Source organism: Ovis canadensis, chromosome 6, assembly GCF_042477335.2.
Source record: "Ovis canadensis isolate MfBH-ARS-UI-01 breed Bighorn chromosome 6, ARS-UI_OviCan_v2, whole genome shotgun sequence".
Classification (NCBI taxonomy): Eukaryota; Metazoa; Chordata; class Mammalia; order Artiodactyla; family Bovidae; genus Ovis; species Ovis canadensis.
Genome location: NC_091250.1, coordinates 121,268,516 through 121,292,301, shown reverse-complemented (window position 1 = coordinate 121,292,301; position 23,786 = coordinate 121,268,516). Strand labels below are relative to the sequence as shown.

Sequence of the window (23,786 nt, the reverse complement as noted above, 5' to 3'; positions counted from 1 at the left end):
CCATTCCTGGCAGGGACCAGTCTAAGAGGTCAAAGCGGCTGAGAAGGGGCCGCAGGAGCCGTGGAGGGCAGGCAGCTTCCCTGTTGGCTCCCCTTCCAACCTGCCTCTGCCACACCCCTCACACCCATTGGTCAGAAGTTAGTCCCGTGGAGGGACACACCCCTCACATCCCATTGGCCAGAAGTTGGTGCTGGGGGCTGGGAAATGTCCTGAGCGGGGCGCTCTGTACCTGCTGAGCTCTGGGAGCCCGCCACCCTTCCTCCAGGGCTTGTGTGTGTATTTGGGGGGGGGGTGGGGGGTGGGGGGGAGGTGACAGTGGGTGGTGGCTTAGCCCGGCTTCTGGATGGACGAAGAAAGGCAGCTTTTGGCGGGGGTGCGGTGGGAGGTGGGGGGTGGTGGTGCTAGACTCCGGGTGAGCTGAAGAGAGCCAGGGATTCATGTCTCCACTCCCAGCCTGCCCCGGTTCCGTGGTCGGTAGGGAAGCGCTTCTTCCCTAGAGGACAGCTTCCCCGGGAGAGCCTCCCTCTCAAGTGCCCTGGTGGGATCCCCGTGGCTTCCTGCTGCTCTCTGGTTCTCAGGGTCACACCAGTCCCTCCCGACTCCCTGACCCTTGCCTTCTTCTCCAGGCGTTTGTGTCCTGAGGCTCTTCGCTCTCTGCTGTGGCCAAGGGGCCTCTTTCCAGCCTGTGTTCCGGGTCCTCCTGCCCCCAGGCCCAGCTCACGTGCCCTCCAGTGTGCCTCCCCCAAACCCCCTGGCGCCAACTGGTTCACAGAAGCCTTTCTTCACTGTTGCATCTGGTGGACATGTCAGAAGTTCCATTGTTTTCTAGATTTAAAATGGGCTTCCCTGATAGCTCAGATGGTAAAGACTCCACCGGCAATGCAGGAGACCCTGGTTCGATTTAAAATAAATCGCGAGTGTAAGATCTTTAGAGCAATAGGAAGGACTGCTAAGTCCCATCACTGTGGCCTTACAGACGCCCCACCTGTTATGATGCCATCAGCACCAGGCGGTCAGCTCAGCATTGAGTCTCCCCCAAACCTAGGGAGGTACTTGGTGACCACGTGTGTTACCTGGAGACTCACGGGCCGCCTCCTGCGTCAGTGTGTGTGTCTCAGGGGGCTGCTTGTCTTGCAGAACACCCAGTGCATCCCAGAAGGCTTGGAGAGCTACTATGCTGAGCAAGACTCCAATGCCCGGGAGAAATTTTACACCGTCATTAACCACTACAACCTGGCCAAGCAGAGCATCACCCGCTCCGTGTCGCCATGGATGTCCGTTCTGTCAGAAGAGAAGCTCTCGGAGCAGGAGACGGAGGCCGCCGAGAAATCCGCTTAGCGAGATGGACAAGTTCCTTAACGGTGTCGCTTGAAGGTAACAAGGGGACTTTGAGGGACATTTCATCAAATATAATTACTGATAATTTATAGAGGTTACTCATGTATGGTGCAACTGCTTCTGTTTGCTAATTGCTGCTTTGCAAATACAACTTGCTGCGGACCATTCACGGGCATAAAGTCAAGTGCATATCAGCACTGCTTAGGGAGCTCTGCCACCACTTTCCATGTTAGGGAATCTTAATTTAGTGACTTTCCTGGGATTTATTGGATGCTGTCCAAAAAAAAAATTTTACACTGGATATGCAAGGGATTTGAACTTCAGATAAATAATAATGCATTTTATGGAATTTTTTTTTCGTTTAAACCACCTTGCTGTTTTGCAAACCCGACTCCACAGCCGTATCTAGAGTGATCCTGCTGTGCTAAGGGCAAGCTGTACTTCACATTTCTTCCCACCTCCCAGAAGGGTACTCCGATAGGCCAAGAAGCCCATGCCCCATAGTGAGTGGTGGAGGACGGTGGGAAGGAAGCAGAGAGGCCCCGGGTTGAGGGGGTGGCGGGGGAGGCTGTGCCCTCCTCCCCCGCGCTCACTGTGGAGTGCGCCGGCGCTGCAGCAAGGAGGTGGCTGCCTCTCTGTACAGAGGGCGCTGGCCGGGCAGCGGAGCCAGTGTGGCCCCTCAGTACCTGTGAATTGGGTCAGAGCACGTGAGGTGGGGACTCTGGGAGGAGGGGACCCCGGGCCACAGGCTGCAGATTCCCGTCTCCCTGTAGGTAGTCTGTTCTGTGATGGGCAGAGTAGGAATGAAACCCAACCAGCCCTTTTGTCCACGTCTATTATGAACAAGTTTGCACCGACATGCCCGTGATAGCAGGTTAGTTTTGAAACACTTAGTTGGGTGGGAAAAGTGAAAAGTGTAATTGCTGGTATAAGTCAAGGCTATGTTGATTTTTATTTTGTGGGACAGATGTAACTCCTTTGATGTAAGAAACAGGCTGGAAAGGCTGGGAGGGGGTGCTGCAAGTCCAGTTATGACATTTCCATTCACAATCTTTGTAAGACAATTACATTTCAGCCTGAATCTTGACATTAAAAGTATATGTTTACAGAATTACCAGTTAGATAAACCAAGTGTGTAAGATGATTAAATAGAAAGAAAGACATTCACAGACATCTTCTTCCGTGTTATTTGAATGTGTTGTTCCTGGTGGACATGTCAGAAGTTTCACTGTTTGTTTTTTTAGATCAAAAATAAATGACAATAGTGCAAGCTGTGTTGTGAACAAGCATGGTGGTCATGGCCATCTCCGTTCCTGTTCCCTGAAATGTGCTTCCGAAACATACAGTGTATTTTAGTATCAAGGGTGCGTGCAAACAATGACCATGACCTTGGGGCATGGGTGGGCACGTACAGTTGTGGACATGGTGAGGCTGTGGGGACGCAAAAGAGCAGTAACTGTGCCAGAACTCCTCCTGTGTAGAGAGGATCCATCAGCCAATTCCAGCCCATGTCAACGCAGTGCCAAGGCAACTTTGTGTTTTCTAGTAGATGTGTACTTTATTGACTGTAAACTCGCTCACGTGTAACTTTGGACATTCTCACTCTGTGCAAATAAAGAACACAAGGATCCCTGTGGTGCCCCTGGACTGTCTTGTGCAGAGCCCTTGACCATACCTTGGGGCCCACAAGTACCTGGGACTTTCTGCACAGATGTGGTTGCAGATGCCTCACTCATCTGTACCAGTGGCTCTTCCCGACTCCTGCAGCCTGGGTGGGAGGAGAGGCCCAGGCCCTTCTCTGGACGCAGCTTCTGGGGGGCCCCAGGGGCAGGAAGTCAGGCCTCCCCTGCCTGCCCCCCCTGCCACAGGAAAAGTGCTGTGAGGAGCCAGGCCCCTGCCCACATTTCTTCCCTGACAGGAGGCAGCTGGCCCGCAGTGACATCCTAACCTTGGACCCACCAGTAAGACAGTAAATGGCTGCGGTTTTATTACTAGTTTTCCAGGGTGAATGAAGGTGAGCCGTTTTTCCCTCTGCTCGGGAGTCTGTGCATCAGTTGCTCAGGCACACAGGAAACCACAGGGAGCACAGGTCCTCTGCCCTGAGGAGCTACTGACCGGCGTTCTTCCTGCCAGGGTGGGGCATGGCTGCTGCCTCCTCTGAATCGGACACGTTCGTGGAGCAGGAAGCCCACCAGGCCCCCTCCCTGGGGCAGCCCCTACCCCCCAGCAGCCCTATCAGGTGCAGGAACCACCCCCCAGCTCCTCCCCTCTGGCCTCAGGATTGCAGCACAGACCAGTTTCAGTTCTGTGGTTTTCTTTTTCGTTACTGAATGCTTAAGCCACAGGTCTGGTGTCCCTTCTGTGAGCACACGTCTCAGCCCCGCTCCCGTCAGTGGCTCCGGTGCTGGGCGCCGTCCGCCAGGCCGCCTAGCTGTCGTACCAGTCAAGGAAGAGCAGGGAGAAGGAGCACATCACCAAGAAGAAGAGCACCCATACCCGGAAGCCGGCGTTGTTCTTGATGGCCTGGGGGAAGAGGGGAGGGGGGTTGGTCCGAAAGGCCCGAGTGTGTCAGCTCGCGCTCCCCCTGCAGGGCTGTGACTGTGAGGGCAGCTCCAGCCTGTGCCTACCTTGCACGGATGGCTTAGTTTTTAAGCAAAACCGAAAGGCGGGTTTAAGATCTATTAGAAGACAGACGGGGTGTCTTGCCCTTGCTGGTTAGCCACCATGTGGCGCCTCTGCATGAGTCCCCCAGGAGAAACGGCTCACATCCACCCACACAGGCAGGCTCATTGTGCATGTCTGCTACCCTGGCCTGTGTTTCCTGGCAGTGCGATGGCAGTGGTGGCCCAAGAGTGGTCCCACATCAACCCAAACCTGAGGACTGCACCCAGAAAATAAAGTCCACTCGACAGAGTTGACTCTGGTGGTCCCATCAAAGACCAGGGCTCTGGTCCAACAAGCTTCTCCAGTGGCACCCAGCCTGGACTTAGGGAGTGGCCCCTGCACCCTAGAACGGCTCCTCTGCAGAGCAATGAGCAGGCCCTGGGCTGGGCAGGATGAAACTATGGAACTGGTCCATCCACTGCATGGTCTCGTGACCCCTCTGTGTGTGCGGCCCTGACAAGGTGACCACCACCCTGGACTCAGTGCCTCCGAGTCAGACTCAGGGCCTAGAGTACCCACCTCTCTTATGTCTTCATTGCCCTCCTTGATATTTTCAGTTGCTCCAACTACTAACTGGTGAATACTGTCAATCTCGGCTTCCTGTGGAGGACAACAGCAGATAAATATAACTGTCCTCCTTCCCCAAGTGTCTGTCACAGTAGGAACAGCAGCTGCTGCATGCAAAGGGCAGGGGCTTTACACACATGAACTCACAGGTTTTCACAGCACCCGGGAGGTAGGCAACACTCACATTTTACCAAAGGGAAACTTCCGGCTCAGAGAAGCTTAGTAACTTTCCCGGAGACACACAGCACCCAAGTGGCAGGACTGGGACTGGACAGAGGCCTGTGCTCCCTCCACCCCCACTTGCCGCCTTCCTGTCCACTCACTGGACAGGAAGGGACGAACATACGAGCTCAGTCAGAGAGTGGCTGCCACATGCCAGGGCGTTCAAGGTGCACGTGGCTTTAAAACACACACAGTAGCTTCAAAATGGTGCTTTGGTTTGCAAAATTTTAGTCAGAATACTCGGAAAGCTTACATGTGGGCTCCTGGGCTTACACAGAAGCGTCTGGCTAATAACCCACCCTGCACCCCAACACTGCCCTCTAAGGGGTAGGGCTGGCTGTCCTTCCCTTCCCTCTTCCTCTGGGGGGGGGGGTGGGAATGTAAACAAGCTCGGGTTTTAGGGAAACCAGACTGACATGGAACTGGTACCGCAGAGAGGAAAGTGACCTTCAGCCACCTGCTTCCCAGCAGTGAGAGCCACACAGTGTAAGACCCAAGGGCCAGGGACTGCCTTGTTCTCTAACTGTGTCTTGGAGACGCTCCCGCTGGGGGCAGGTGCTCCCATGAGTGTGTTGTGAGAGCCACTTTGCAACACAGATGAGAAACCCCAGACACACTCAACTCTTTTCGTCTTAGAAATCCTGAGAAGCCAGGTGCAGCTCAGTCTGTGCTCTGCAAGCCCCTCCCAGGTCAAGCCCCGGAGCCCTGGGTGTGATGCAGGCTGGGCCTTGCTCCCACCCCACGGGGTGCCTGTCCAGAACTCCAGGACAGCTGCTTTGTGTCTGAGAAGCAGCCCCCTAACCAGAAACAACTGAATGGCAGTCAGTGCTCCTCGGGGGCTGGGCTAAGAAGCAGACACAATGGTTGTGGAAGTAAGAGCTTCTAGTGCACTCAGCCATTCAAGACCTGAGTGTTTCTCGCTGCACGTAGGCTCCGCCCACTGGTGAAGCTCTGGCTGTGCCAGTGAAACAGGGCATCATCCACGTTGGCCGCAGCCACACCCACAAATAACAACGGTTCCCAGTTCAGTTCAGATCGAGAGCCCAGGGTGGGCCGGGCACGTCCTATTCTCTAGCCGAGAGGGACACGCATGACCTGGGCCCATGTGCAGAGGGGGAGGGGGCTAGGGAGTACCGCAGGTCATACAGTGAGCAACGGGGAACCAGGTTGGGGCTGGCTGTCTGGCTCTGCTGGGGCTCAGAGAGGGAGACATCTGGTTGAGCTGTCTTCTGTGTTAGGTGGCTGAACTGATGACCATTAGGCTTCTAAATGGAGGCTTAACATATATGGACTAGAATAGTCCCTGCAATATGCTCGTAAAAAGAGCAACTCCTGCAAACCTGAACAACCTCATGTGCCCAGTCTGCAATGATCTGACTCTGGCTGTGTGGTTTAGGGGACATTTTGTGAGTGGAGTCTCTTAAGTCAAGTGGCCCAGTTTAACACAGTGGAGAAAAATGATTTGTCTTTCAAACCCTTCCAGTCTGTGGATGCTGAATACAAACGGGACATTTTACCAGGTGTTTTCTAAAAACTTGGTCAGTTAGTGGCTAGAAGAACTTCCGAACAGTAGGCAGGTAGAAATGTCATGAAAATCCACTTATGAGAACAGTCACACTTGCTGTGAGGATGAGACACCCGAGGTGGCAGGGACCTGGCATCTGTCTGGGAGGGCTGAGCCTGAGCCTGCAGCACTGCTGACTGTAAAGCTACTACCCATCAGGCACTGTGCTGGGCACTTTCCGTGGGTTATGTCTGTGCCTTACGACAACCATACAAAGGCTGCTCCCTTTTATAGATGGAAAAATACTGTGGCTCAGAAAGGCTCCCAAGCTTTCCCAAGGGTATCCAGAATCGTAACCTAGCTGCCTCCCTTGCCCACGGGCTCTGCTGCATGGGGCTGGGGTGCGTGGAAAGTTGTCCCACAGTCCATGGAATTCTCTAGGCCGGAATACTGGAGTGGTAGCTGTTCCCTTCTCCAGAGGGTCTTCCCAACCCAGGGATTCAACTCCTGCACTGAAGGCGGATTCTTTACCAGCTGAGCCATCAAAGAAGCCCAAGAATATTGGAGTGGGTAGCCTATCCCTTCTCCAGGGGATCTTCCCAACCTAGGAATCGAACTGTGGTCTCCTATCCCTTCTCCAGCAAATCTTCCCAAGCCAGGAATCGAACCCAGGTCTCCTGCACTGAAGGCATATTCTTTACCAGCTAAGCCACAAGGAAACAGTTGCGGAGGCCTGATGACTTCAGGAGAAATGTCCCAAGTTCTGAGTAGATGTCCCTTTAAGTTAAAACTGAAAACATTATTTTTTCTTACTTGCTGTAAAACCTTCTCTGTGAAGATCTCTTGGAGTCTGGAGATTTCAACCACTTTCCCTTCAATTTGCCTTCATTAAAAAAAAAAAAACCAGATATACATTAACTGTTAGTATGTGGTGATCTTAACAGCAACGTCACACATTTCTAAAGAAGTCATCTCTTCTAAGTGAAGGCATGGGAGGGAGGGAACACCATGGTGACTCACGGTGGCCTGCTCAGGACGCAGGCTCAGGAGGGCAGAGGCTCACGCTCCTTACTGGTTCCCCTTTAACACCCTTCAGCTTTCTGGGTGTACTGGATGGTTTGGAAGCCCACCCCTACCACTTCATAAGCTGACCCCCAGGAACCCTGACTCCCAAGTCAGTGTGGGGTCAGGAGCACGTGGCTGTACCGAGTAGTTACAAAAGGCAGAGTCTCCTTTAATGCTGAGCCCTGTCCTGGCAACACAGTCACACGTGGTGAGGATTCAGAAGAAAACGCCAGAATACGCTGTCACCCAAAACTCTGTTACCACTCAGCAGGTTAGAGGAAAGGGTACATTCACCATTCAAACCAACTCTGTGGAAGGGAAACCTCCTTTGATTCCGGCTGAAAATATCCCATCTGGGTTCAGCACCAGAGCATGTGGGCCTCTCCTGGTTGCCTGGGCAGCACGGGTGACCCTGGGGTGGTCTAGCGGGTGTGCGTCTAGAGGCCGAGTTCCCAGCCCAGGAGGAAGCGATGTTCGGTGGGGAGATGACTCCCCCAGGCCAGGTGAGGGAAGCAGAGGAGAGGAGAGACGAGTGAGGAGGAGCCGGGGCGGGAAGAGCACCGTCTTGAAGAAGGACTGGGAGGCCTGCCTGTGAGGGCAGAGGCCGCGGAAGAGCCCAGGGCGGCGGTCAGGGGAAACCCTGTACTCAGTCTCCAGGGCTGCAAGGCTGACCCGTCAGGAAGCCTCTTCTTTTGGGAAGTGGCCACGATGCAACATGAGTTTCAGCACGTCTTTCCAGAACACGCCTGGCACTCCCAGGGCAGCAGGCCCGAGCGCTTTCACCGGAGGGCTGGATCGCAGCCCTATGTGTGCGGGCCATGGCCACGGGCCTTCTGCGTGGCTGATAGCCTGGTCAGGGAGCAGCCAGACCCCAGTGGAGCCCCCTGCAGGGCTTCCCTCTGCCAGCCGTCCCTGTTGCTGCTAAGTCGCTTCAGTCGTGTCTGACTCTGTGTGACCCCATTGACGGCAGCCCACCAGGCTCCCCCGTCCCTGGGATTCTCCAGGCAAGAACACTGGAGTGGGTTGCCATTTCCTTCTCCAATGCATGAAAGTGAAAAGTGAAAGTGAAGTCACTCAGACGTGTCCGACTCTTAGTGACCCCATGGACTGCAGCCTACCAGGCTCCTCCGTCCATGGGATTTTCCAGGCAAGAGTACTGGAGTGGGGTGCCATTGCCTTCTCCGGGCAGCCGTCCCTATCTACACTTAATTAACCCCTTTCATCTTAGGGTAGCTAGATGCAGACAGTCCCCTCCTGGCAGCCGTCATGACACGTGCCATCATGACCTCTCAGATGGGGCTGCAGCACCTGGGAGCCTGGTAGCGGCCCACAGAGGGTACCTTGCAGGCCCACAAGTTGAGGGGCAGTGAATTCGGGCAGCTTCCTTACAGAGGGCGGGAGCCTGAGGGCAGGGGTAGCTACATTTGGCCCAAGGGCTACATGTGGATGCCTGAGCACCACACTAAATGAATAAAGTTTCTACTTTCTGGGAAAGTTGTAAACTAGGCCATTTGCTCACCCAGGAACCCCATACACATACCTCACTTCATCAAACAGGCTGTTCATTTCACCAATCAGGCGCTGATTTTCTTGTTCAAACTGTAAGGAAACACACACATTAAAGATAATGTCACACTGAACTTGAGTCTCAAAGCAACCCAGCCAAAGGCAAGTGTCTAGCACAGCGAGTCTGTGCAGAACTCTCTGATCCGCCCTCTGAGAATCACGCCAGAGCCCCTCTTTCCAGCACGGAGTGAGTCAGCGTTGCTGGAAGACCTTGAGCATTCACGTGAGGATAGCCAGGCTGCAGGAAGAAAATGAAACCCCGCAGTACAGCGGGGCTGCCTGAGGCCAGACTTCTCATCTCACTCGTTTGAACCGCAAGCATACAAGCTGACTTTAATGACTGATGGCGAGCGTGGAGAAGTGTGGGTCATCCCCGTGATGCGTGTACCACGTTGTGTGTGTCTCCACCCTTCTGTTTGACTGTGAGCTGCCTGAGGGTGGGAACCGTACTGGACCCACACACCTGTTCCAGCTGCAGTCACACCTGCAAATGTTCTCTGAGGCACCTCTGTGCCGGGCACCGTGCAGGGAAGAGAAGGGAGCTCTTGGCCTGCAGAGGCTGGAAATGCAGCTGAGGACCCTGCCTTAGTACAGCAACAGGGATGAGGAAGATGAGGGGTGGGGGCTCGGCTCACCTGGGCGCGCTGTGCTCTGCCTCTGCCGGGGAGCAGCCGTGCTATCCTGGCTGGCGCCTCCCCGCGCTGCTCTGCCAGGTTTCCTCTGCACCCTTGCTGGCTTCATGCCTTCCCTGCCATCTAAGGCCCGCCCTCACATCTCTCTCCCTGGGTCTGCCCTCCCTCCCTTTTGGTCTAGGTGATCTGGTCCGTTCCACCCCTGTACCATGAGCATGGAGCCGCTCCACACACAGGCCTCCACTCCAGCCCAGACCCACCGGGTCAGAAGATGGAGAGGGGGTGGCAAGGGGTTGGGGGAGTGCTGGGGAAGCCCCCCCAAAGGGCCACCCCAACCACAGCAGGCTGCCTTGCCAGCTGCTGACATGGTACTGAGATGGCCCTCCTAACTGTGCATCAAAAAGGCGATTTAAGAGACTGTAACTTCACTCCTGAGTCTGAAAGAATCAGCTCCATTAATTGTCAGCAGTCTAGTATTTAAGAAAAAAAATACAATTACTTCAGCATGTGGGTGCTAATTTGACTAATTCTCTCAGGTACTTTATTCAGGTTTTGGATTTTTCCTTTTGGCAGGGGGCATTTTCTTTGAATTTTTCTAATGACAAAATATGGGCCTAACCTTTTAAATCTACAGTCCTTTCATGCTTTTGAACTATTCCTTAACAAAATTAACTAGTGGTTTGAGGTGGTTTAACACTGGAATGTTCCCTGGGAACAAAGCTTGCTTCTTCTCCCTCCCCAGCTGAAGGGCATGTGGCTTCCATTCAGGCCTTTGTGTTACTGTTCCTTCTGCAGGGCTCCCGGTTAGCTGTGTCAGGAGTGGATCACATTCTGGCTCTGACTTCCTGCCAGATGGGTTCTTAAAGTTACCTGAGAAATGCCCCGTCCCTGGAGGAAGTGAGAGAAACAAAGGCCTGAAGGGAGCAAGCAGTAAGGTGGGATGAGGGGAGAGGTGTGCTTATGGCCAGCTTTAAGGAGAGCAGGCTCCATTCACAGGGCGGGAGTTACAATGAAACTGCATTTACAAAAAACAACAGAACCTGCTTCCCACAGCCCAGTGCCCGGGAGCCTTTTATCTCGATCTGGCCGGTCGATGAGGCAGTGGCCAGGCTGCTGCCCACAGTCCCCTGCACAGGCAGGGTGGTTTCCGAGGCTGTCTGGGCACCAAACCTGTACACCTCCTCTCTCATGTGCTGAGTGAGGCAGGGAGCCACCAACACCAGGGGAGGTGGGGGATATGCCAGGGGCTCCAGTGACCCATTTCCTGTGTCCTCAGGGGGACTCCCTCGCTGACCCTGGACCGGCCACTGGCCTTCTGTGTGGCGGTCAGTTTCTCTTTGTGAACAGACATGGTGGGTAATTCGCATCCTTTCTGCCTGATCCTGAGGGTGGGGAGGGAAGACTCCTCTATCTTCTAAGCTGTTTGCCCTTGGGCGGGTAACACCCTCTCAGTGCCTCTGTCTTCATCACTAGACTAGGGGTAACTGGAGTACTAAATAGAGTTGGTAACAACTTTACCTCTATGAGTGTTAATTCTTGTTACGTCATCTCTCCAGGACTCAGATTCTGGATATGCAAAATGAGTCATTAAAAGCTTTAGAGGCCCCGCCCTGGGCTTCCCTGGTGGCTCAGTCGGTAAAGAATCCGCCTGCAACGTGGGAGACGTGGGTTCAATCCCTGGGTTGGGAAGATTCCTTGGAGGAGGGCATGGCAACCCAGTCCAGTCTTCTTCCCTGGAGAATCCCCATGGACAGAGGAGCCTGGTGGGCTACGATCTACGATCCATGGGGTCGCACAGAGTTGGACACGACTGAGTGACTAAGCATGCAGCACCGCAGCCCGGTCTCAAGTTCGAGAGGACCACATGGCTCCGGGTCCCTCCAGTCTCTCAGGCGTGAGGAGTCCACGCACAGCACTCACAGCGGGGCTCCCGGGCACCACACAGGCACCGTGCAGCCACAGCCCCACAATCAGCACCAAGGACAGGCAGACCTCCAAGCCCTGGGAAGACAAACCTGCCGGTGTCTTCCTCCATCTCTGTGTCCCTGAAAAGGGGGCCGAGGGGCCTAGATGACGGGGAGGTGGGCAGGCCCAGCCCGGGGAGAAATGACAGCAGCCCGCTTGCCTTTCTGGGCCTTTCCACTCTATACTGTTTAGGTCTCACCCCAGAATACAGCGCTTTCCCTCAGTGCAGACCCCCAGCAACTCTCAACAACAGTGGGTGGTATCGCGGTTACAAGTCCCTACCACATGGGGCGTCTAAACTAATAAATGCTCAAGTGCTCAGACACTGCTGGGCATAGCAGGTGATACGACTTAACTGCTTTATTCCATTTAGAAGTCGGTCAGACTTTCCAACAGGACCTCCCAAAAGGGTTTATAGTCTGGTTTAAAGGCTGCAGATCCACACTGTGCATACGTTGTTACAGAAATCCTTTTCTAATCCAGAAAAAGAAAATCACTCCTCCCAAGGCCTCTGAGTGTCAAATGAGGAGAAATATCTGCGCTGCAAAGACCTAAGAAGAGTTCACTAGAGCAACATGGTGGACCCACGGGGGGCTTGGCCCAGAGGGCAGCCTGCTCCCTCAGCTTGGAGCCCACTCCCCAGACCTGCTCGGGGCTCTTCCAGTTACATTTTGTCTGTGCCAGACACCTTCACACCTATGGCTCCGTGCCCCTCACCCTGACCTCCACCTGGGCCCCAGTGAACCTTCCCAGGGTCTAGACCCCAGCTTTCACCCGTGTGGCGCTCAGATTCTATAAACAATGCTCATGTTCCCAGTGTGTAAGCTGAGTATGGCTACAGGCCACAGGCCCTGCAGCCACCCACCTGGGGCTTCCAGGCGCCTGCCTCATGGCACAGGGGCAAGGGGCACTTTTCAGGCAAACTGAAGAGCAGAAGTCACTCTCATTTCTTTAAAACTTACCCCAAAGAAATATATTACTAAGTGCAGTGGTTTCACTGGAGGTAAGTGAAATGAAGGTGGGCTCAAAAAGGAGGTATTTTTCTCTGTGCAAGAACAGAAAACAATTTGGTTCCACTCAGCCTGACCACAAAACATCTGCTTATAGTAACCCAGGGGTATTAATATACCTGTACCACGAGTGATGAATGGAAATGTGTGAAGAATTACATAATGCTCCGCAGCCATTCTGGAACGAGTATCAACAGCTCATGTGGGTGAAATAATGGATTTAATTGCTATTATAGAGCTTAATTCATTATTTTACCCTGAGGAAAAATTCCAAAACAGTGACTATGAATTATGACCACAAGTTGCTATAACACTTTCCAATTTAAAACCAATAGTGTGGCATTTCTTTTCCTTCATTTTTCAGGGTTGAGCCTTTTAAATAAGATTCGGGTCAGTCGGACTGTAAGGTATGGTACTTGGCTATGAGCCCCCATTAAGAAAGGAGTGAAGTGAACATCAAACAGCCTGTCATAACAGTGCTGAATGGAACAGCCTTCTGCCCCATCCTCTTGCAATAACGCAATAAAAATTAGGGAGGGAGGCCCTGCTGGCTCTGATCGCTGGGGTCACTGATCTCGTGACGCTGAGGTAGTTTGAATGGTCGCTGGCACATTTTTGGACAATACTTCCGTCAAGACAGCACAAGGAAAGGCACGCATGGTGCTCCAGCCGTCATTATGGAAAGACGAGCCTCACAATGTGAACGTGTTTCTCATACGCATCAGTTACATCACCCTCTGAACATGCAGGGAACGCAGAACCTCATGGGCCCAGCAATAATCTCTCACTGTTGGCGAGGAAATATCCGCTGAAGCAGCTGCTCTGTGCCCTGCACTCCGCTGGGCGCTCATATATACATGACCCCATTCCTGACAACCCTGTCATCCTCCCAGGCTCAGGTGCGGTGAGGCTCAGCCTCTTGCCCCAAAATTACAGAGGCAGTAAGTGATACAGAGGATTCAACACTTGCTCTGTCTCACAGCTCACGTTGCTGCCTCATCTCTCCCTGGGGCCGAGCATCTGCTGATCACAGATATCCTAGCTGCCAGCCCTCCTCTGGTCCAGCCCCTGTGCAGCCAACAACTTCTGAGCCCACACCTGTGGACGTTAACAAGCCGCTGCTGCTCACCACTGCCTGGTGAGGGTGGGGGGAAGGCAACAACTGGCAAACAACTGCCTGCCATTCCTCTAGCTACTTCCTTTATGAAGTGGGGCAGCATATTTAAAAAAATAAACCCTGAAATAGAAGCTAAGTTCTGCCTAAACACATATGTATTCTTTCTTAATGAAGGGACAGTGCTGTACATATTTTTATCTCTAGCAAAGATAGGGTGGTCATGTTACATGATCTGGGGGAACACACGACATCATTTTCAGTTATAAACTTATTTTGTATAAACTGAAGAGGAACTATGAGGTTTCAGACAATTTGGCCATCATCTAGCTATAGGGGAGCATGATCAAACTGCCCTTTAGTCTGCTGGCTTCTCCGCCTTGACCTGCTCCAGCCCTGTGTCCCAGGTGGCGTGTGTCTCTCTCCATTGTGGATGTGCTTTCAAACACCTGCTCTCGGGGGTCTCCCACGGTCACGTCTCCAGCCGGAGCCCCAGGCCCGGGATCCCAGCGCCCACCAGACACCTCCCAGGACCCAAACCTGCCCCCGACAGAGGGCATCACCCCTTGACTGCTGGCATCCTGCGTCCCCAGGCTAGAAACCTCCCGGCTCTCTCCTCCCTCTCTCTCTCATGCCCAGCTGCCCTCCTCGGATCACCAAGTCCTGCCCATTTCCCGTTTCTCATCTCTGCCCTCACTGCCCGCCCTGGCCGTCACCCTCAACCTCTCCCAACTGGACTGGCTAGCGAGGACTGCGGCTTGGAGTCGTGTGCAGGCCTCTGGGTGGCATGCTTGCTGTACTGGGGAGCAACGAGCATGTACCCCACACTGGAGGTGCATTTGGACCATGACAGAAGCAGGGGCCTGGCAGGCTGCTTTAAGGCATCCAAGTTACTTCCTGAGCTCAGAATTATTTTTGTCTATCAAGGACACAAGGAGCTCTGCCTTTTGTTCCAAAGAAAGTCCCACAGCCTCTGAGGGAGTGCCCCCAGAGCAAGTCCCAGAAAAGTCGAGGCTAATGGTATCACTGGAATCAGTGTCACACTTCTGAGATGATTTAAAGGGAAACTGCTCATCCAAGAGAACAAATGTTTGTCAAACAGCCCCGAGTACAAAGCATGTATGAGGCTCCAGTGAGCAGCAGCTACCATCCAATGTGGCCCTCTGATCCTGCCATGAGTACAGCACGCACACCACAGCTCTTCTTCTGCATGCACGCGCGTGTGCACGGACGCACGCACACACACGCACACACGCACACACACGAGGGCACGGCCCAGCTCCTCCTCCCCTGCCCCGGGCCCTGCTGTAAACGGACTAGACTGAGGCTCTGACCAGGTCTATCACTTTTCTTCTGAAATTCAACCAGAGATGATAAGCTGCAGTTGGCAGCTAGGGGATGGGTAACTAAAAGGTGATATTAGCAGCTAAAGTGGTACTTGTCATTTGCAGTCATTACTTATGCTTTCTTCACATTATCATATACCAGCAGTTCAAACAATTAAAAAGCACCACAGCAATGATTATAAAAGATTCATTTAGAAGACTATTTTACTGCTGCCAAAAAGACATCTAATATTAGTAATGTTATTCTAAGGCAATTTCTTCCTTAATTATGCTATTGCAAATTTAAAGCATATGAAAAGTATACTAAGAATTAGGAAATCAAGTGGAAAATTGTATCTAAACTATAATTTTTAAAACTCAGCATAAAAGTAAGGGTAAGAGCATTTAGGATGACCTTCTATTCAATGAAATATTCTTCCTAAAACTAGTTAAAAACACAAGATTAGGAAGAGAATAGCATTACCATTTGTATTTCCTCTGGGGATAATTCATCTTCACCTTTGCCATCTCCCCAGCTTCCCAATTCAGGTTGTGCTTCGACTGGAACCTTTTCTGTTTAAAAAATAAATAAATAGATAGAAAGTAAAATAGTCACTTTAGAACAGGTTGGCTTAGGAGGCAAGCATATTAAAAAACCTGAGATGAAGCAAAATCGTAGAGCTTTGTCCATCCATATTCGATTATCTCTCGGTTAATATTCAAGTACTGTGGCGCGATCCTTTACAATGTTTGGGCCTGTGCTGTGTCTGTGCGTGCGTGTGTGTGTGTGTGTGTGTGTGTGTGTGTGTGTACGTGTGTCAAAAGGGGACCCACATACAGTTTCAGTATTGCCGTGATCTCAGCAATGGTCACAAACCATATGGATGTTTTTCAGGACCAGTTTTCAAGTGGACTTTACTTCAAAACACATACTCACACACTTACATCCTTCCCTCTGCTTTTTAAAGACTGTCAAATGTATGGGCAATTTCATTAAAATGTTTCCTGTATTTCACTAAAATACAGGAAATGACATACCATCCCTCATGCCCTTCCCTCCCAGAAGTAATCACTCATTGGTGCTGTGATGTGGCCTCGCAGGCTGTCTCTGGCATGTTCACATACCAATAGATAAGCAATTCCCTGCCTCCCCTGCCTCCACGCCAGCCCAGAAATAATTTACAGTTCTGCGAGTGTGGTATTAATAATTTGCTTTTCACAGGTATATCAATGGTAACATACTGTTCTAAAACTTGCTTTTTATAAATTCACAGTGCATCTTGGTGATTTTCCTATGTCACTCCACATAGATCTCCCTTGTTCTTTAACTTTTAAATATTTATTTATTTAGCTGCACCAGGTCTTAGCTGCAGCCTGTGGGATCTTTAGCTGCAGCATGCAAAGTCTTGGTTCTGACACCTGGGGGTCTAGTTCGCTGACCAGGGATGGAACCTGAACGCCCTGCACTGGGAACATGCAGTCTTAGCCACTGAACCACCAGGGAAGTTTCTACTTCATTTTGTTAAATTGCTGCATAATATCCCACTGTAAGGAATTCTCTGTGTAACTAACTCCACTGGTAATCCTCGTACTTCTGCTAGTACGTGTGCCAGTCCATGCTTTGGTGCAGTCTGATGTATTCCAGGACAGGAACCTGGTAACAGACTGCTGACTGGTGGTGTAGGAACATTTTAACCTAGAGAACGTTTTCATCATGATCACATAGACATGGACCAGACCTCTGAGGCAGCAGACCAATAGCACAGCTCCCAGAAGGAGTTGTCTGCTGTCTCAGCAGTGCTTCTGGGCTTATGAGCGGGTTGCCAAGTACTTAAAAGGCAAATACTGCTTCTTTCCCTCCCCGATCTCAGTAAAATTCCCATGGCTGCTCTCAGTCCCATAAGACAGGCAGAAGTCCAGAGTTTTTGTCTGGAGACTGATAAAGGAAAAGAATATAATGATGGCGTCAGTTTACAGAAAGCAGATGAGGCAGATCTGTGTACAAAGTACAGTTATTATTCTGGATATGTCATCACAAAAAAAGAAAATTAAATGTGCATTAATTTTTTTTAACACTATCCTTATAGAGAAGGGGGAAAAAAAGAAGCAAATGAGAAAAATATGGGAAACCTACTGAAAATATGTCCATGACTTTGTGCATGTTTTTAGAAAATGGCTGTTTTTTTCTTTTTTTGCCAGAACTATCATCGTATTTATAAATGACACATGTACATCCCACCCCCACCAGAGCCCAGGCTTCCCTGTCCATGGAATTCTCCAGTCAAGAACACTGGAGCAGACTGCCATTCCCTTCTCCAGCCTCTACCTTGTACTTGACCTCATTATGGTATCCATCTTGAGCTTTTACTTCTATGTGTTTTAAGGATAAGAACGCCAAAATTAGAAACAGAAACATCACTCACATCAGAATCAGGTATAAACCATTCTGAGCTAGAATGGGAAGTCTGTTAAGAGAACTCACGCTCTCTTTTGCACCCACCTGGAGCCATCCTGACCTGTAGCAGTTAAGAATCAACTTGAAGCATGGCACCCCAAACACCAGTGCTTTGCCCAGACCTCCCGCCTGTCCTGATGCCGAGAGACTCAAGTCCCGGTTCTGTGGTCCAGCACTCAAGGCCCCCTGCATTCTGGCCCCCCTGACCTCAAGGCCCACTCCTCCTCCCCTTTTTGTGACTTTTACTGACCCAGAAGTGCTCTCCTCCACTGACTGCATTCCACACCTCCCCTGTGCTTTGTGGCCTCTGAGTATTTACTCATGCTGTTCCCTCTGCCTGGAACATTCTAAGCTTCCCCCTTTTTCAGGTCCAGACTCATTTCTCAGGACCACCACCACCTCTTGAAGTCCACTTTGCCCATTTAAAAACTGGGTTATCATTTTCTTACTGACTTATAAAAGTCCTTTCCATGTTCTAGATACAGATCCCTTATTAGGTCTGTGATTTTCAAATATTTTCTCCCATTCCACGGGCTTTTTTCACTTTCTTTCCTTGTTAATAGATACAGATCCCTTATTAGGTCTGTGATTTTCAAATATTTTCTCCCATTCCACGGGCTTTTTTCACTTTCTTTCCTTGTTAATAGATACAGATCCCTTATTAGGTCTGTGATTTTCAAATATTTTCTCCCATTCCACGGGCTTTTTTCACTTTCTTTCCTTGTTAATAGATACAGATCCCTTATTAGGTCTGTGATTTTCAAATATTTTCTCCCATTCCACAGGCTTTTTTCACTTTCTTTCCTTGTTAATTCTTTGTCAAATCTGAGATCAGGACGATTTAGCCCTGGTTTTTGTTGTTGTTGTTTTGTTTTTAACAAGTTTTAGGGTTTTAGCTCTGTAAAGGCCTTTGGTCTATTCTGAGTTAGCTTTAATGAATGGTGTGACTCAAGTGTCAATCTTTGTTCTTCTGCATGTAGGTATCCAACTTTCCCAGCACCAATTGTTAAAGAGACTGTTTCTGCCCACTTGAAGGAAATCAACTGGCCAGAGCCACATGGCGTTATTTCTGGATTCTCAGTTCTGTCCCCATTCATCCATGCTCATCCCTGTGCAGGCATCCCTGACCTGATTACTGTTGCCCTGTTGTCTGTTTTGAAACTGGGAAGTGTGAGACCTCCTATTTTGTTCCTTTTCATGACAGTTTGGTTTTCTTGAGTTCCTTACTCTTCCTCATGATTTTAGAATCAACTTGTCAATTTTCACAAATAAATCAGCTGGGATTCTGATAAGGAATGCACTGAAATTACGGATCATTTTGGGATGTTCTACCATCTTAACAACATTAATTCTTCTGATTCATTAACTTGAGATGCTTTTCTGTTTGCGTGTGAGTCGCTCAGTCATATTCGACTCTCTGCGGCCCCATGGACTGCAATCCTCCAGGCTTCTCTGTCCAAGGGACACTCCAAGCAAGAACACTGGAGTAGGTTGCCATTGCCTTCTCCAGGGGATCTTCCCAACCCAGGGATTGAACCCGTGTCTCCTGCGTTGAAGGCAGATTCGTTACCGTCTGAGCCACCAGGGAAGCCCCTTTCTATTTGTTTCGGTTTAGTTCAGTCGCTCATTCTTGTCCAGACTCTCTGCGACCCCATGGACGCCAGGTTTCCCTGTCTATCACCCACTCCCAGAGTTTACTCAAACTAATTTCCACTGAGTCAGTGATGCTATCTAACCATCTGATCCTGTTGTCCCCTTCTCCTCCCACCTTCAATCTTTCCCAGCATCAGGGTCTTTTCCAATGAGTCAGTTCCTTGCATCAGGTGGCCAAAGTACTGGAGTTTCAGCTTCAGCATCAGTCCTTCCAATGAATACTCAGGACTGATTTCCTCTAGGATTGACTGGTTGGATCTCCTTGAAGTCCAAGGGACTCTCAAGAGTCTTTTCCAATACCACACAGTTCAAAAGCATCAATTCTTTAGCATCAATTTCTTATAGTCTAACTCTCACATCCATACATGACTACTGGAAAACCCATAGCTTTGATTAGACAGACCTTTGTTAGCAAAGTAATGTCTCTGCTTTTTAATATGCTGTCTAGGTTGGTCATAGCTTTTCTTCTAAGGAGCAAGCGTCTTTTAATTTCATGGCTGCAGTTACCATCTGCAGTGATTTTGGAGCCCAAGAAAATAAAGTCTCTCACTGTTTCCCCATCTATTTGCCATGAAGTGATAGGATTCAATGCTGCGATCTTATTTTCTGAATGTTGAGTTTTAAGCCAACTTTTTCACTCTCCTCTTTCACTTTCATCAAGAGGCTCTTTAGTTCTTCTTTGCTTTCTACTATAAGGGTGGTGTCATCTGAATATCTGAAGTTATTGTTATTTCTTCCGGCAATCTTGATTCCAGCTTGTGCTACATTCAGCCCAACATTTCTCATGATGAACTCTCCATATAAGTTACATAAGCAGGGTGACGGTATACAGCCTTGAGGTACTCCTTTCCCTATTTGGAACCAGTCTGTTGTTCCATGTGCATTTCTAACTGTTGCTTCCTGACCTGCATACAGATTTCTCAGGAGGCAGGTCAGGTGGTCTGGTATTTCCATCTCTTGAAGAATTTTCCAGTTTGTTGTGATCCACATAGTCAAAGGCTTTGGCGTAGTCAATAAAGCAGAAGTAGATGTTTTGCTGGAACTCTCTTTCTTTTTTCTTTGATCCAACGGATGTTGGCCATTTTATCTCCGGTTCCTCTGCTTTTTCTAAATCCAGCTTGAACATCTGGAAGTTCACAGTTCACGTACTGATGAAGCCTGGCTTCAAGAATTTTGAGCATTACTTTGGTAGCGTGTGAGATGAGTGCAATTGTGTGGCAGTTTGAGCATTCTTTGGCATTGCCTTTCTTTGGGACTGGAATGAAATCTGACCTTTTCCAGTCCTGTGGCCACTGCTGAGGTTTCCAAATTTGCTGGCATATTGAGTGCAGCACTTTCACTGCATCATCTTTTAGGATTTGAAATAGCTCAACTGGAATTTCATCACCTCCAATAGCTTTGTTTATAGTGATGCTTTCTAAGGCCCACTTGACTTTGCATTCCAGGATGTCTGGCTCTAGGCTGGTGATCACACCATCGTGGTTAAATGGGTCATGAAGATCTTTTTTGTATAGTTCTTCTGTATATTCTTGCCACCTCTTCTTAATATCTTCTGCTTCTGTTAGGTGTATTTGGATCATGTTAAATTTCTTTCAACAATGATTTGTAGCTTTCAAAGTATAAGCCTTACACTTCCGTTTAGTTTATCCTTTTTGATATTATCATAAGGGAGTTCCTGCTTTTTACATTTCATTTCTGGATTGTTCACTGAGTATATAGAAATGAAATTTTTGTTTAATGGTGGTTTTGTATCCCACAACCTTGCTGAAACTCATTTACTACTTGTCTTTACTGGTGGAGCTCTTGAAATTTTCTGTATACAATACCAGGCTATTTATTAATAGAAAAAACTTCCTTCCTAATTGCCTCTGCTATCTTGGTCAGCCTATTAATCCACTTTCAATGTTCATCCGATAAAGAATCCTGCCAAACCTCAGTGTCAAGCAATGGATCGCTTCATAGCTGGCTCCACAAACCAATGTGCCAGACACTGCTTAGCCCTTTATACTAGGCTCCTGAAGTGCTCACAACAAACCGTGGCTATGTGATACTGTAAAAAAGTGGTGGCTCAGAGTTCAAGTAACCTGTCCACGTGCAGGACAGCGGCCAGACTGAAAGCAAGGTTCACAGTCCTTCCATGACATCATGCTGCAACCAAATGCTTCCCCTTCTCTCACTCAGAAGGAAGGATGGCACATCTCCACGCACAGGAAATAGATAAAGGTGGGGTGCAGCAATGGTAAAGTTTTCTTTCAGGAGAAACAGACAAAATGAAGCAGAGAAAGCTTGTTATACATGCAGCAACTTGTACATAAAGTGCGCACATTTTTAATGAGCACCAACTCAGATTTTATGACCCTTCGGGACTCTAAGGGTCATAAAATCTGAATCTACAGAGAAGGCAATGGCAACCCACTCTAGGACTCTTGCCTGGAAAATCCCATGGACGGAGAAGCCTGGTAGGCTGCAGTCCATGGGGTTGCAAAGAATCCGACACGTCTGAGAGACTTCACTTTCACTTTTCACTTTCATGCATTGGAGAAGGAAATAGCAACCCAGTGTTCTTGCCTGGAGAATCCCAGGGACGGGGGTGCCTGGTGGGCTGCCGTCTATGGGTTGCACAGAGTCGGACACGACTGAAGTGACTTAGCAGCAGTAGCAGGGACTCTATGTAACCAGGAAAGTGATGACTGTGAAATAAGCATCAGCTAACGACCATGGATGAAAGGGTGGCCGGGTGGAGCTGTGGGGACGGTGAGGCCAGCAGAAGCAGGGGCCGGGATGCCTGGGGAGAGAGAGAGGCCTGACCAAGTGGTGGTGGAGGTGGAGAGGGGAGAGTCCTGAGATGCAGGGGTCTTCATTTAGCAAATGGGGGAACTGGTGCTTGGCAGTGCCACTAACTGCTGCAGCTTGGATGCTGACGGCCTCCAGGGAGACACTCTTCACACCACTCGGCTCCTACATGTGCTGGTCAAAAGCCAAATGGGAGCGCGCGCTCTGAATATTTTGTGGGGACGGCTTAGTCAGGAGATAACTGCATGATTATAAAGTATCCAAATAGTGAGTGTAAGATAAAGACATAAACTGTGAGGAATGACGCTCTTTCACTCTGACCATTTGTTTTCTACCACCCAGAGGCATTAAGTTCCTTTTGCTTCAGGAAATAGTTCCGCAGCAACTAAAAGCAGTCAGTGTTCCAGACAGAGGCTTCATTCATTCTTTCAGTTGCTCACTTGTTCATTCATTCTTTTCAACAAAGATTTAACGAGCACCTCCTATGTGCTAGGTATTGTTCTGGGTACCAGTGTTACAGCAGTGAGCAAAGCACATACAGAAATTTCTGTCCTCGTGGGACTCAGGTTTAGCTCGGAAGACAGACCATAAAGAGTATAAATGAGAAAAACATGTAGAAGGGTAGAGACAAGTGCCGGGGAGAAACAGCAGGGAGGATCCCAAGTGGCAGGAGGCACAGCCCTTCATCTTCCTTCTACCAACCCTCATTCCTTGGGGCATCCCAGCCTGTCTCATGTGATCTACAGACCTGGCCCCTGGCCTCCAGCTGCAAAGACCCACCTCCCTGTTCAACCTATGGGCCGGGCAGCCCCTACCCTGTCCCTCCTCAGCCTCTCACATCTCAGTGAAGGGCAGCCACCTTCTTCCTGCTGCGAACAACCACGGCACCCTTCCTTGACCTGTCTCCTCCTCATGCCCCACATCCAGGAAGCAGATTCTGTGCTCGACTTTCAAAATATATCCAGAACTCTACCCCTTCTCCCCCAGGCCCTGGCTACCCATGCTTGGTGTAATCCACCATCATCTTGTTTCTGGGAGACTTTAGCAGCCTCTTGCTGCTGCTGCTAAGTCACTTCAGTCGTGTCCAACTCTGTGCGACCTCATAGACGGCAGCCCACCAGGCTCCCCTGTCCCTGGGATTTGAGTACTGGAGTGAGCCATTGCCTTCTCTGTTAGCAGCCTCTTAACTATCCCTCTTTTGCTTCCTGAGCCCCTGAACAATCTGTTTCTACAGAGCACCTGGAGGGACCCTGTCCAAACGTAGCCCTCTGTGCAATGGTCCTCTCAGAGCCTTTTGGAAGGCTCATCTTAAGAAAAAACAAGTTCATGAAATCCATCTGAGAGGGCTGCTGTAAGGATGGTGGTGACGTCTATGAAGGTTCAGGACAGCACCTAGGTAGCACCTGGGAGGTGTGCAGTAACCAAGTGCCACTGTGAGAGTACAGGAGGGGAGGCAAGAAGGGGAGGTGGGGAGACTCGTGGGCCTCAGCATCCTGGGATCCACGCACAACAAGAGCTCACCCCGCTGCCCAGTGCCGAGGTATGGAGCACACTAAGCATGCATCCCCTACACATGCTGCCACCCCTACAGACACAGGGACTTAAGATGTCCCCAACGGCGCTCTGTACACTCGCCTGTGTTACAGGCTGTACAGAGACACTGCGTTTATCCAGCATCCCGTGTGTGTCAGGAGGTGCTCTAAGTTACAGGCTGGCCAGCAAACATGAAGACACGAAGCATATAAACCCAGACGTGCGTTACACTGGCTCAGTTGGCTGATGGAGCCTGCTGACATCACACACCCCACCCGAGACAGGATGGTCAGGTCCACATAAGGTCAGCGCTGACACGGGCGCAGGGGAGGCAGCGCCCTACCGTTCCTGAGACTGACAAGCAGAGATCTCTGATGTTC

General features: G+C 50.2%; 2 protein-coding genes across 3 annotated transcripts in view; one reads left to right on the top strand and one right to left on the bottom strand.

Annotated features, from left to right (window-relative positions):
* The window catches only part of NSG1 (neuronal vesicle trafficking associated 1), a 54,979-nt gene that overhangs the window by 29,961 nt on the left and 1,232 nt on the right, over nucleotides 1-23,786 (top strand). Inside the window, exon 5 of the mRNA XM_069593244.1 lies at nucleotides 1,138-1,374. Within this exon, the coding sequence (XP_069449345.1) occupies nucleotides 1,138-1,338 (201 nt within the window). The 3' untranslated portion in view covers nucleotides 1,339-1,374. The remainder of the gene's footprint in view (nucleotides 1-1,137; nucleotides 1,375-23,786) is intronic.
* The window catches only part of STX18 (syntaxin 18), a 119,205-nt gene continuing 97,686 nt past the window's right edge, over nucleotides 2,268-23,786 (bottom strand). Inside the window, exons 7-11 of one of the 2 annotated variants that reach the window (XM_069593242.1) lie at nucleotides 15,457-15,545; nucleotides 8,901-8,959; nucleotides 7,109-7,178; nucleotides 4,522-4,602; nucleotides 2,268-3,861 (exon numbers count right to left, since the gene is read on the bottom strand). In XM_069593242.1, the coding sequence (XP_069449343.1) occupies nucleotides 3,766-3,861; nucleotides 4,522-4,602; nucleotides 7,109-7,178; nucleotides 8,901-8,959; nucleotides 15,457-15,545 (395 nt within the window). In that variant the 3' untranslated portion in view covers nucleotides 2,268-3,765. The remainder of the gene's footprint in view (nucleotides 3,862-4,521; nucleotides 4,603-7,108; nucleotides 7,179-8,900; nucleotides 8,960-15,456; nucleotides 15,546-23,786) is intronic. The other variant, XM_069593243.1, reaches the window with a different exon arrangement.